Source organism: Lithobates pipiens, unplaced genomic scaffold (assembly GCF_037356315.1).
Source record: "Lithobates pipiens isolate NorthernLeopardFrog02 unplaced genomic scaffold, aLitPip1_a1.2 Scaffold_8, whole genome shotgun sequence".
In the NCBI taxonomy this organism is placed as follows: Eukaryota; Metazoa; Chordata; class Amphibia; order Anura; family Ranidae; genus Lithobates; species Lithobates pipiens.
This window is the reverse complement of record NW_027507903.1, coordinates 66,243,335-66,257,453: the sequence shown is the minus strand read 5'-3', so window position 1 is coordinate 66,257,453 and position 14,119 is coordinate 66,243,335. Positions and strand designations below refer to the sequence as shown.

Below are 14,119 nucleotides of genomic sequence, written 5' to 3'. Positions count from 1 at the left end.
TCGGACCAAATTTTCCAACTTGCCGGAAATATTTCCCGACAAAATGCTCCGATCGGACATACTCCGATCAGGTGTAGAGAATTCTGATCGGACAAAGTGCCACACATGCTCAGATCAAATTCCTACATCAAAGCTATTGGCTACTAGCCTGAACGTAGTCCCATCGTAAGGAAATTACATCATCACGTTCTGAAAGATCGGATTTTCCGACAACTTTGTCCGACCGTGTGTACGCAACAGTTTCGGGCAAGATCCGTCTGACAAAATCTGACGGATTTGGTTGTCGGAATCTCCGACCGTGTGTACAAGGGCTAAGTCTTACCACTCTATTCATGTACATCCACTTGTTCATTCAGCACCCCCAAAAAAACCTATACCTGGAAACCTCCTCAATAAGAAGAATCCTAACTCCCACTTAATCATTCCCCCACAAAACCTACCAACCACCTTTTTCTGTATTTTTTGTGTTGCATAAATAACTTGTGAGAAAAAAAAACACAAAATAGTGTCTTCAGTCTGAAGTTTCTTACACGATAATAAATTTGCCTAAAACCCAACATTCTTTAGCTTTTCTGTGTGTACGTTATGTACTTTACATTCAGTGTTGACTTCAAACTCCTACTCGCACCATACAAGCAGAAACTGGGGATTCTCTCTATTGTATAGTAAACTCAACTCATTGCTAATAGAATTCAGATTTCCAAATGAAAATCGTTTTCAAAACATACTAATAAATGCATTATTATCCCTATTAACTGAAAATTATTAATACGCAAGACATCTGTTGAAAGAATTTGTAAACCACACTTAGCTCTGTTGGAATAAGTTCATGAGTATGAGAATTATTATATTTTTTTCTTTTAGAGTCTGAATTACTCTGTTCACTGAGGGAATAATATGACTAATATGATTACATATGACCTTTAAAAGATAAGCTACAACACTTATGAAAAACAAGTTTTCCCTGCCAATCATTTCAGAACTACCAATGCACAACATATGAAATAATACATGGAAGAACCTTGATCCAAATAACAATTTGCTTATTTGCTGCAGCTCACAGTTTGAGAATGGATCACTATTCCAATTTCACATCAGTTCTTATTCAAAAAGTGACTCATCAATACATGTGACTTTATGTGGCTATTTTACAAGTGTTGGAAATAAACATACATGAACAAACTTTTACACTTATGCCTAGTGTATGTATTGTTTAAAGTAACTGATTAAGCTACAATTGTCAGTTTAATAGTGTAGGATACAAATAGATGAAAGGATTGTCTGATACAAAAAGGCAGTGGGTACTTTTTGAAAAATGACCCCTTAATGTTTGCTCTACATAAGATGAGTGAATAGGCCTGCAGAGGAACTACATGCAACTGGCAACTGTCCAAGGGGCCTAAGGTCTTCTGCTTATGTATGAAAAAGCAACATACTTTATGAAATATATCTAACTTGCCTACCTGGCACCAATTTCTTTTAGAGCTGCAAAGGTAAAAGACATTTGGAGAATATATGTTACAGTCTGATTGCTTGTAGTAGGGCGATATAGTTTTCATTACAGACTCCTTGATATACTCATTTTCTAGGTAACCAAGATAAGCAAATTTATCCACCCGGATATTCTCAGCTGTAGCTGTCGGATCGGGGAAGACAGCAGCGGGCAGTCACGTGAGCGCTGAGCGACGCATTGAAATTAGGTATAAAGCAGTGTTTTTTGGATAAACAACATGCATGGGGGGCACATACTGTACCATTAACTAGGTGGTTGGAATGAATAGTGACAGCTGTATTAATGATGCCAGTCACCCTAGTGATATTTAGGTGTGTTACACTAACTGCAGTCATGATGAGAGGAAGGAGTTGGCTACTGGAGGAGTCAGGATTACAAGAGCAAGTATACAAATGTATGTGTGTATGGCCTTTCGTGGCCATTGTTAATTGATTAATTGAATAATGTATTATGTGATAAGCCAACCCTAGATGTTAACAGAGGCAAATATAGTATAAGCAGCTTACTGTATATGCATTAGGTTATATGTTTGATTGAGGCAGTCTTGTTGGATACATATAACCAGCATTTCAAGAGTGTATGAATGACATGCAAAACTGGCTTAACTGAGATCAATATAAATGTAATTTAACAGGATGGCACCCAAGCTGATCCTTTGTACTCCTGCATGCATGCTGCTTTTCCCACAGAGCCCCAAAAGCCTGAGAAATGGATGTTTTGCACATTGTTCTGTTTGTGGAATGTGGAACGTGTCACATTTATGAAGACTCATGGAAAGAACTGGGTGAAGATATATTGGGCCCTTTGTAAGAGACCATGGAGTTCAGGGAGATTCCTGTACTCAGTATAAAAACAAACATTGCAAATATCTTGGCAAGTGAGAGTGAGTAAACTAGGCCAAGTTTCATCTCATAGTCCTTGCAGTACCAAGACGGTGAGGTTAAGGAACAACATAAGCAGCTACTCTTATCATATGGGGAACCACTTCTACATGAGCAAAAGGCAAAACTTCAGGCAACATTTTTTGCATGATAGAGCTAGGACCCCTGTTTTGTTTTCTATATTTGTAATGTTAACTGCCAAGCTAGTCTAGCACACACGCTATACTACTTCAGGAAAATCACATACAGGAAATCAGCCCTTGCAGTAGAATGATTTTTAGCAAGAAAATACCAATTGAATTAAGCTCCAAAGAAGCAGAAAACTGAGATATTCTCTGATAATAAATAGATCTTCAAGCAATCTCTGATTTACTAGGGTCATAACATAATTAGCTGAAAGGAATAGGAAGATAAGATTCAGGGACCATTAGGCATACAATATGATGGATACAATGAGAGGTGTTACAGGGCACAATACACCGAGTAACTTATGCATCATCTTGGACAAAATTCAAGACTTGCCACACATATTTCGAAAGATTTGAATTTGTCACCAAATGGAAACCTCATGATACCTTTTACTTATCTTTAGATAGCAGTACTGCACTGTAAGAGAACCCACAGTCACTCACTCACATACAGCTGTAGCATTACATTTGACCAAACCACCCACACATTCCCTTCCTGAAACTAACTATGCAACTGCTTGCTTTGTGTGACTCCCTCTAGGTCACCCATTTGAGCTGAAAAGACCCTTGACAGTCAGAAGCAAGGGTCCAAACATTAAGACATGTCTCCTCAATCTCTTTACCATACCTTACCATAACTCCACTCTCTTGGCCTTCAATACTCTTTTCTGGTTCTCCTCCTACCTATCACAGCACTCTTCCAGTGTTACCTATAACTGTCTCTTCTCTCCAGCCCCTCCTTCTGTAGGGGTCCCACGAGGTTCTGTCCTTGGACCCCTCCTCTTCTCCATTTACACCTCCACCATTGGTCACTTGATAAACTCCCACAGCTTCCAGTACCATCTCTATGCAGATGGCATCCAAATCTATTTCTCTATTCCTCACCTCACTCCTTCAGTCTCCTCTCACGTTACTAACTGCCAAATCAGCATGGATGTTGTATCATTTCCTCAAACTCAATCGTAAAACTGAACTCATAATATTCTCTCCTGCCCGTGGCCCCTACCCTGACATCTCCATCAAGATCAATACTATAGCTATCATTCTCTACCCTCATGCCAGGGTTCTTAGGGTAATCCTAGACTCTGATCTGTTCTTTCAGCCCCAAAATCCAAACACTGTCCAAATCTAGTAGACTTCACCTTCATAACCTCTTCAATATATGCCCCTTTTAACTGTTGAAACCACTAAGCAACTTATTCACTCCCTTGTTGTCTCTCTCTATGACTACTGTAACTCCCTCTGGCTCTTTGCAGGCTATCCCCTCTTCAGTCCATCATGCATGCTGCTGCCAGACTCATCAACCTTACCTACCATACAGTGTCTGCCTCCCCTCTCAGCGAATCCCTCCACTGGCTTCCCAGTGCCCAATGAATAGAATTCAAAATATTACCAACAGCATACAAAGCCATTCACCAAATGTATCCCAAAATATCACCAAAATCCTCCATTCTGCTCCTCCCAAGACCTCCCACTCTTTACATTCCTTGTCTCCTCCTCCCATGCTGATCTTCAGGACTTCTCTAGAGCTTCTACCATTCTCAGGAACTCCCTACCCCAATCTGTCTGGCTATCTCCTACTCTGTCAACTTTTAGTTAATCCCTGAAAATTAATTTCTTTAGGAAAGCCAATCCTGCTTTCAGCTAACAACTAAATCATAATTTCTTCCATCAGTTCATCCCTCATATCCCTATTAGACTGTCAGCTCCCAGAAGCAGGGCCCTCCTAACCCTATTGAATTTTATTTTGCTGTATTGTCTCCCTTTATATTGTAAAGTGCTGCACAAACTGTTGGCGCTACATAAATCCTAGTAATCACAAATTATCATAAAGATGTAAACTGTGCTATATAACTTCTATATAATAACAATAATATAAAAAAACTTTATTCTAAAAAAGGAGTTTAGAATAGAATCTCCTCTACATATTAACTGTACAATGTGACGTTACTTTTACATGGAGCTTTGCTATCCACTCCTTCTGACAATTGTGTATAGGTTGGACAGCAGTGGCTTACATAAAGAAAACTGCATTATGCTCCTGTGAGATGCAGTTCAATAGAAGTAGTTCAGGCATGTAATTCAGTTCTGGTAACTCCAGGTAAATATACCGTACCCCAATGTCCAAAAAGAGCCTGTCCAGCATTACCTGCACCTCTCAGCTGATAAGCAGCAACTCTGGAATCTGGGGAGGGGGGCAACAGCTAAAGGTCCAGGAAGCCGCACATTACAACAAGACCCACTGTGTGTGAACAAGTGGCAGTCTCACCCCTGCCAGGCCATTCCCTCCAATGAGTTTTGCTCTGTCCACCAGAACTTACTCATGGGGATGGAGTCTCCTGTTGGAGTGGGCAGTTTATATGCATCATCTGCCACCACTGAATAATGAGGTTTCATGTGTGTGAAGCCCACTACTCCCTTGGGAGCTGCTAGTAGTTCATACAGTAAGGCTGATTTAACCCCCAGTTCTTCCATCCCCGCTGTAGTAAAGCACAGGCACATGTAGAATAGTTCAAAACTTTAACTTTAGTCCAGATTCCAGCAGGTAATATTACCTCAGTGATGCACAGATATTCATTGCTTCTGGATTGAAATGTACAAACATGAGCTTTAGTCCAGATTCCGGCAGGTACTATCACCTCAGTGATGCACAGAATAGGACTTGTCTCCGGATTGAGATGTATGTAAGTGAATAGTCCCTCTCCTTTAGTGAGCTGACACGCATGCCCCTCTGAAAAGCATGTGGTATTGAAACGCTAGCAGTCCCAGGCCTCACCTGCCTTCTCCTCCTGCCCTTTTCCTCCCGGGCCATCTCAGGAAAGGTCCAGGCCAACCCTGGTTCACTTCGGTCGGTTTACAGCTACTTCTTGCTTCGGAACATGGTGGAAACCTTCCAGCTCTGGAGTCTCTGAACCTCCATCACCTTCTGGCGAAGATCTGTGTGGCTTTCCAGCATTGGAATCTCTGAACTTCCAGGCCCTCCAGCCCTAGGCCCTAACGTCACATCTTTATGCCTGTGTGGATGAGTTCTCTTCCCATCTCCCAACTCCCCAGGGAACATGTGACCTCATTGAATATGTATCAGCCCGGTCCTGGACCAAGCAAATTAACAATTGGACAAGAGCTCATACACACTGCCTGTCCTTCAGAGCCTGACCCACCTCCTTTCCAGAAGATTCCTCTGGAGACGAAGGGAGTGTTCTCCCAGGGTGAGGAACAGGTGGTCACACCCCCTCTAACCTATGACTCCTCCCTGACCCAAACAATCCTCCAGACCTGTACAAAATACAGTAAGGCACCGGCAATTTAAACTAACTTCTAAACTAATAGGACCCACCTAAAGTGGTGGGCGCTACCTGTGTGAAGTAGCATACTCACATCTGGGGAAGGGGGGCGGGGGGACAGATATACACATAGATAACAAAAAGTTCTCTCACGGTTCACAGAATATATCAAGCCGATCCTTTAAGTAGGGATATAAATACCAATTATTGAGGGATTGTTGATTTGATATGCGGTTTCATTTACTCTGTTAAAGGATGTTTATTATAATCAAAAGTCATTCTTCTCAAGGAAAATTTTATTCATGCTAAAATTGGCACAGCAAGTAAGTTCTAGATTGATCTCCTTCCTGTCAGTTACCCAAGTATAAACTCCCTGGGAACAATTTAGTTGAAGGAAATGCAACTGAGCATAAAGTTTGCAAGAAAAAAAGAACGCTGTATTTAAATTCGAGGGTCTTTTGTGCTTACAAACTTTAAATAACAAAATGTAGAGCACTTGTGTTGATTGCTACAGGCAGAGGGAGAACTGTACAGCCTGCGAGCAAAAGTCTGTCTGAACTCTCATCTACATTCTACCCAGAAGACCAAAACCATCTGTGTGGGATGGGAATGCGCACCATAAAAATGGGTGGATACTAAAAGTGATTAAGAAAATAAAACATGTTTACTTGTTATAATGGAAACAATCCACAATGACAAGGGAGTTCAAATATTTAGCCAAACTCTAAATGAAGCCCAAAGGACATATCAGTAAGAAGCTTTTGGGCATCGTTTGTTACATCTTTACATTCCAGCTAACTTAAAGATCGATTTCTATTTTATTCATCAGCAAATTCTAAGCAGTAACTACTAAAGATTTTGCAGGAATAGACCATGGCATTATGAAAAACAAATTCAATCCAAAACTTTAGTAAATGTTTTTAGTGGTTGAGCAAGGCAAGGGCCAGCAGCACTGCACAGTTCCCTCAAAGCCATTTATACAAATGGCAAAGCATATGCAGTACAGGCCAACTTTCTTTGACCCAAAGAACTGGAAGAGCCAGAACAGGCTACTGCTGGGTATTGCCTCCTGTAGATGGGTAAATTGTACTTTACTAATTGAAAGACATTTCTCCCTCATTAGTGGCCTAATGATCACAATCGTATTTTAAGGAAATTCAGGTAGCATATAAAAATGTATCTCAGCATAAACAGGTAAGTATTTTACCTGTAGATCTGTTTAGTCAGATCTACAGGTAAAACAGTTGCATCTAGGCCCTAAATCTGAACTCCAGGTATTATCTTAATTGCATACTCACATTGGGTCAGCTTGGACCAATGTAAGTATGCATATCTCATACTTAAAAGAGAATTATGGACATAAAACAAAAAACAAACATTTATACTCACCTAGGAGGATGTAGAATCGATCCAATGCTGCATCTGTCCCCCGCTGGCTCTGCAGTGAGAACTCAGCATCAAACACTGCTGATTGCTCAGTTCTCCCCCTCAGCTATGAGCAAAAAGTAGTGACTGTCAGTCACCAAGTCTCTACTCTGCCCCTCCAGCGCTCACGGGAACACTGGGCTGTGGAGGGACAGGAGGGGCAGACTCAGGCTCTCAGTGGATTGTTGAGAGGCTTAGCCAGGTGCTGGCCCAGGCGTCTGAGTGGATCCCAACCATATGGTCAGGATCTTTTCCAAGCCTGGACTGGCTGCATTGTTGGCTGAAAATGGGTCACAGGACTGCAGAACAAACTGCTCTCCTGTCACCTACAGAAGAAGCATAGCCAAAACTTCACCTTTAAAGAGGAAGTAAACCCTGATGAGTTTACTTCCTCTTTCATTCCCTGCAAAGGTAAAGCATAATGAACTACTATGCATCACATAGTAGTCCATTATGTGTCACTTACCTGACACAGGAGCCAGCGAAGTCACCGCTGTCCCCTGTAGTCCGGCGCATCCATCTTCTCGGTGGGTCTCGCTGCTCCGCCGCTGTCATTCGGCGAAGCATGCGCACGGGAGCCGCCACTCAGCTACACGCTCTAATGTGCATGACACTTTATACTTGTCATTTGGATAAAAGCTGTTTAGTCTCTACACACAAAAAACTCACAAAGAATCAGTCTATGATTTGCAGTCTGACTTCTGCCAAAAACTATTTAGATTTCCATGCCTCATGTAGAAGATAAAAAATAAAATCTGAGTATAGGCACTCCTCTTCTTCAGCGTACCAGGGAAGATTGATTAATTTGCACATTGGTGTTTGTCCCAGCTTCTGGCCTGATACAAAAGCTCCATTTACATTTACCTAACAGATTTCTCCATCCACGCTAAACAGCATGAATGGATGAATCTCCTGCTGGGGCTTTTGTATTTTGACAGCTGTCCCTGCCAGCTGTCAAAATACCCAAACTGTGCCTCCATCTGATTGGAGGCATGTGTGGGCAGATTTTTTTTCTAGCCGTCTCCTTCAATTTTTCAAGTATATCAGGGCAGGAGGTGGCCGACAGGGCAACAAACTAAGTGAACTACAGCTGGTTCCTGAGGAACACTTAATAGATGGCCAGGTTAAGGGTAGTTGGGGAGCGGGAGTACTGAAATCATGTAGATCAATGTAAATAGTGAACACTGGTACATTTCACACATGGAGTATAATATCTAGACTATATAGCTGGGTAACATTTCTACGTCTAATTACTTTGAGTATCCATGCCCCAGATTCCATCATACTATCTGAGGGTAAAATGTAAAAATGTTAGCCAAACATTATATATTTTTTTCTGCTTTAAAACCAAGGTGATACATTCCCTTACCTGTGCATCCAGTTTGTCCTTTCTTTCCAGAATACCCAGGATTGCAGTGGCAAATGAACGAGCCTTTTGTGTTCTCACAACTTCCACTCAGACAGATGTTATCATGGAGCTCACACTCATCAACATCTGAAAACACAATACACTTGTCATGTCGGATGGGTAGTGGTAAATACACATCTGTATACAACACAGGCTTCCAAAGACATGAGATGACACAACTTCACAAACATGCAAGCCTTTTAGTGATAGGTCTTTATGAGATCACTCTTATATCTATATTTTTAACTGACTGTCTGCCATAAATGCTAGTCATTTGCTGCTAACCCCCTTTAACAGTAAAACATACACTGAGCCTAGAGTAAAACAACAAAATGTTGTATACTAGCTCTTAAAGGCTACCTTCGTAAAGGACTATCACTTACTCAAAGAAATAGATTTAGGCCTCATTCACACAGCAAGTATGAATTTATACCCAGTGCAAGGACCATGTTGACCCACACAGGGACAACAGGTGTCCCATACATCCCTTTGCAGGCAAGTCCATGGATATCCATTGGGATGCAGTGGCTGCAGGGACATGACCGCTGCACCCATGATGAGATCCATGTGGTGCACAGCCCTAAATGCAGACAGTGCGAGTTTAGAGACACTCAACCGCACCCACACAGATGTCATTTTGGGAGCAGTGGTTGTGTCCGTGTAGCCACTGTGTTCCAATTGGCATCAATGGGACTGTCTGCATGGAGATGTATGGAATATCTGTGCATCTCCATGGAGTTAAACACAGCCATTGCACAGGGTACTCATTACTAAGGGCAAATAGGGAGAATTTTCCCTTAGCTTGGAGAATATGGTCAAAATTTACTTTGCAAAATACATCCAAACACATGCAAGTAAAAAAAACAGTATTATTGCTTGAACGTGATTGGATGATTGAAGTCAGCAGGGCTTCACCTCATTTATTAAGCTCCTAAGCTCTGGGAAAAAAATCTCAACACAACCCAAAGTATCTTTACTTATCTCTTGAGCAGTGTTCTCCTGTTCCTCCATGTTTAGTATAATGGAATGAGTGAAGATTAAAAGGAGGAACCAGTGAGTGCTGCATGGGGGGGGGGGGGGGGGGGCTGGGCGACGTTTAATTCCCAGAAGAGTGAGCCTCAGATATTTATAAATTTGAAATTTTTTAGCTTGTAATATGCACATTTGTACTCTTAGCAGGTTAGTCATATGATTGGTTTTTATTTATTTTTAAGTAAAATGTAAAATGTTAATTTTCACATTCCATAATGCACCTCATAGGAAATGAAGGCACATAATCAGCATAATTTAGATGTTCAACCTAGAACAGTACATTGAACATCAGTGTATAATCAGCTACAGTAAATATGTTCAGGCTTCGCAATCACTGTGTGTGGAGACATATAAGTGCATCACAATGGTTTACCCTGCAATGGTTCAGTTGCTTTCAGCTCCAGGGCATCTTTTTAGGTTATATCAGCAGATTAATAAAATTCAATTAGGGGAAAAGAATAGGAAGGCCCAACCGCTGTGTTGTAGAAAGCCTGCAAATGTAATGAACACATGTGGCTGCCCTATGTACATGTGATTGAAAATTATTAATAAAAAAAAATGAGACATTGATAAAACAATTTATATTAAGTGGAGTTCCATGAATTTATTTTTTTCATACACGCCCCCTTCACACGGGATGGAGGATGGATTAGTAATGATCCGCCCCGTGATGATCCGCTTGCTCAGCGGGGATCGCTCCGTTTGTCCCCGATGAGCCGGTGAATAACAGGGCGGTCCCAGCATACTGTGCCGGGACCGCCCTGTCAGCTCTCCGTTCTCCTCTATGGGGGATCGGATGAACACGGGCCGTCTGTCCGTGTTCATCCGATCCGCTCTGCAGACGGATATAAAAATAGGAATTTCCTCTGCAAAATCGGACAATTGCGGAGGCGGACAATAGCGGGTGTCTGCGGATGTTCATCTGCAGACACCCGCTATCCCATAGGAATGCATGTATGTCCGTATTTCGTCCGCATGTGTGAAAGGGGCCTAATAGATTTTCTGAAATCACTCTTCTAATAAGTTACCTCTAAGGATGATTATCTTAAGTCTGCATCACTGCTGTTTACTGTAATAATCAGCCCATGCTTTTCTTGCAGTGCTATGGCTGAGAGCTCCAACCCCCATACAGTGAAGGGATCCTGTCATTCACCCTTCTTTTCCTCTACTATTGCCCATTCACAAAATGTCTTGTTTTTTTTGTATAGAATACAAGACATTTTGTGAGTGGACAATAGAAGTTAACAACTGGATCTATCCTTGTCCATTCACTGAATGCCTTTTACTCTGTGAACACAATAAAAGGTGTTTTATGAACATGCAAGGGGTAAGGAAGGGGAGGGTGAATGACAGGATCCCTTCACTGTATGAAAGCCATAACGCTCAACCACAGTGCCGGAAGAAGGCCGTGGGCTCTAGTATCTGGCATCACTGAAGCTATCATTTGTACAATAAACAGCAGTAATTAAGTCCTATGATAGTAGTCATTAAAGGCAATTTATTTGAGTTGTAATGTGTAAAAAAATAAATAACAAATCTGCTTTAGGATGAGCACTATCACATATATTGCATCTATTGAGAACATATTTATTTCCTTTAAACTGTGACTGATCCTTTGAATGTATATACAGAAAGCACATATAAACAAAACACAGAATTTGCTAATAGAATACACCTTCTATCACGGTAAACTGTTCTACAGGTTTAAACTAAAACATACAGAACTGTCCCTTGAATATGCTGCAACATTGGAAGAATACATACTGTCTACAACCAACTAATCCATGTACTGTTTGCTTTATTCATATTCAAACATATCTGAAACTGTAAATTACCTAGACAGGTCTTCATATCAACAGATGCCATATAACCATCGAAGCAGAGGCAGCGGTACTCTCCGGGTATGTTTGTGCATTGGCCTCCATCACAAATATTGGGGTTATTTTCACACTCATCAATATCTAAAGAGAAACAGGTAGAAGAAAACTGTAAAACAACTGAATTACTAGAATACAGTACTTTAATTACTTATGAAACATTTCTGCAAGTGGGGCACATTTAAAATCAATTCATTTAAAAACGCATTATAAGCAGATGGAGACAATTGGACAGATTTATTAAAACTGAAGAGTGCAAAATCTAGCGCACTTCTGCTTAAAAACCAATCAGCATCCAGGTTTAATTGTCAAAGCTTAATTGAAAAGGTGAAATGAAAGGCTGATTGGCTACCATGCACATGTGCACCAGATTCTGAGTGCTCCAGTTTTATTAAATCTCCCCCAATGTTTAGTATTTTTAATGATTCCGGGGCAGGTACTGCTTCAGCTTTTTCTTCAGGTTGACAAGTTGGAAACTAAACAAAAATGGCAACTGCCCCAATTTATAACAAGCTTTAAAATAAGGTGCACATAAAAGGGTTTAGCACAGAAAAAAACATTTGTAACAATGTATTTCCCAGCATGCTTACCAGCTAGCAAGAAAAATAATAATTTGCATTAAAAACAGAGGTTTTGGCTGCCCAACATTTGCAAATGCATGTGGAAGTCTTGTCAAAGCCCCTCTGTGAAGTGTGGTCCCTAACTCTAATCTATGAGAACCTTTATCTTGGAGCATACTGTATATAGCAATGGCTAAATTAAGGGCTAGTATGTCTGGAGGCAGCCCATTGCTCCATAAAGATGCAAGGATACACCTGAAACCCAGCATAGCACAATGGCAGCTGAAGGCGCCCAATGTATTCGCAAGAGAAATAAAAATGGCAATCGCATCAAATTCTAACTAACTTTCAGTAAACTGTAAACCATCTGGGTTTGTGGGCCTTAGCATAAGAGCAAGGATTTTAGAAACTTTACTCCCTCTTTGAAAGCCATTTGATTTTTAAAACGTGAAACGTGAAAATCCCCTTTAAAAAAACATCTGTCTAACATTCAAAGAAAGTCCCCCGAGTCCCACAGGCCCTCCAGTACTGACTTCTACACTATGCACTGCAGTGTTGAAGATCAGATTATATAAAAGATGTCCTGTTTTGCATGTGGTCAGACCGAGAAACCATTCGGGACCTGTTTTGTTCTAGCTTTAACATTCCATTCCAAATAGAGAAAAGTTTGTCAGTATTTGCACAATAAATCTATGTTCTTGTAAATAGACTATTATGTAGATGGCTTTATCTTGGCGGGAAACTGACTGACTGCTTCACCCCTCTCCAAAGTGGGTCACCCAATGGTTTAATTAAGTAAAGGTCTAGGAAAAGTTTTCTTTCCTTTGCTGAGTAATAGCATAGTTATGCCATAATATTTAATTAGGATCTTATCGAATTTACGGCTTTAGACCAACTCTTATAAAATTCTGTCTCTCACGTTTTTTAATAGTGCTCTAATTTAACAAGAGGGTGGTATTTGTTGCTTGAACCATTTATAGCTTGTTTACTAAGATTAGTACCATGATAATGTCTGGGAGTGATATTCTGTAAATTTAGGATCTACTATAGAGCTGCTTCCTAAACCCATTCTTAACCACTTCCCGACCGGCGCACGATGAGGTACATCGGCAGAATGGCACGGGCAGGCAAATTGGCGTACAGGTATGTCCATTTGTATTTGCCGGCCTGCTATGCCGGTAGGGACCCCCGTGAGTCCGGTCGCGGGTCCCGTGGACTCGATTGCTGAGGGGATACCCGCAATCGTCTCACGGGGAGGCTGAACGTGGAGATGCCGATGTAAACAGCATCTCCTCGTTCTGCCTAGCAACAAGTGACACTGATCTCTGCTCCCTGTGATTGGAGCAGAGATCAGTGTTCACTAACACACAGCCCAGCCCCGCACAGTTCGTAACACGTCCCTAGGAACACTTAACCTCTACACTGCCACCCCCTGGTTAACCCCTTCACTGCCAGTGTCATTTACACAGGAATCAGTGCATTTGTATAGCACTGATTGCTGTATAAAAGACAATGGTCCCAAAAATGTGTCAAAAATGTCCGATGTGTCCGCCATAATGTCGCAGATACATTAAAAATCGCTGATCGCCGCCATTACTAGTAAAAAAAAATTAATAAAAATGCCATAAAACGATCCCTTATTTTGTAAACGCTATAAATTTTGTGCAAATCAATCAATAATCGCTTATTGCGATTTTTATTACCAAACATATGTAGAAGAATATGTATCGGTCTAAACTGAGGAAAAAAAATGTTTTTTTTTATATATTTTTGGGGGATATTTATTATAGCAAAAAGTAAAAAATAATGCATTTTTTTTTTTCAAAATTGTCGCTCTATTTTTGTTTATAGCGCAAAAAATAAAAACTGCAGGGGTGATCAAATACCACCAAAAGAAAGCTCTATTTGTGGGAAAAAAGGACGTCAATTTTGTTTGGGAGCCACGTTGCAC

General features: G+C 40.9%; 1 protein-coding gene across 1 annotated transcript in view; it reads right to left on the bottom strand.

Moving 5' to 3' along the window:
* Nucleotides 1-14,119, bottom strand: part of FBN1 (fibrillin 1) — a 353,319-nt gene that overhangs the window by 74,994 nt on the left and 264,206 nt on the right. The window contains exons 30-31 of the mRNA XM_077471569.1: nt 11,567-11,692; nt 8,661-8,786 (exon numbers count right to left, since the gene is read on the bottom strand). Coding sequence (XP_077327695.1) covers nt 8,661-8,786; nt 11,567-11,692 — 252 coding nt within the window. The remainder of the gene's footprint in view (nt 1-8,660; nt 8,787-11,566; nt 11,693-14,119) is intronic.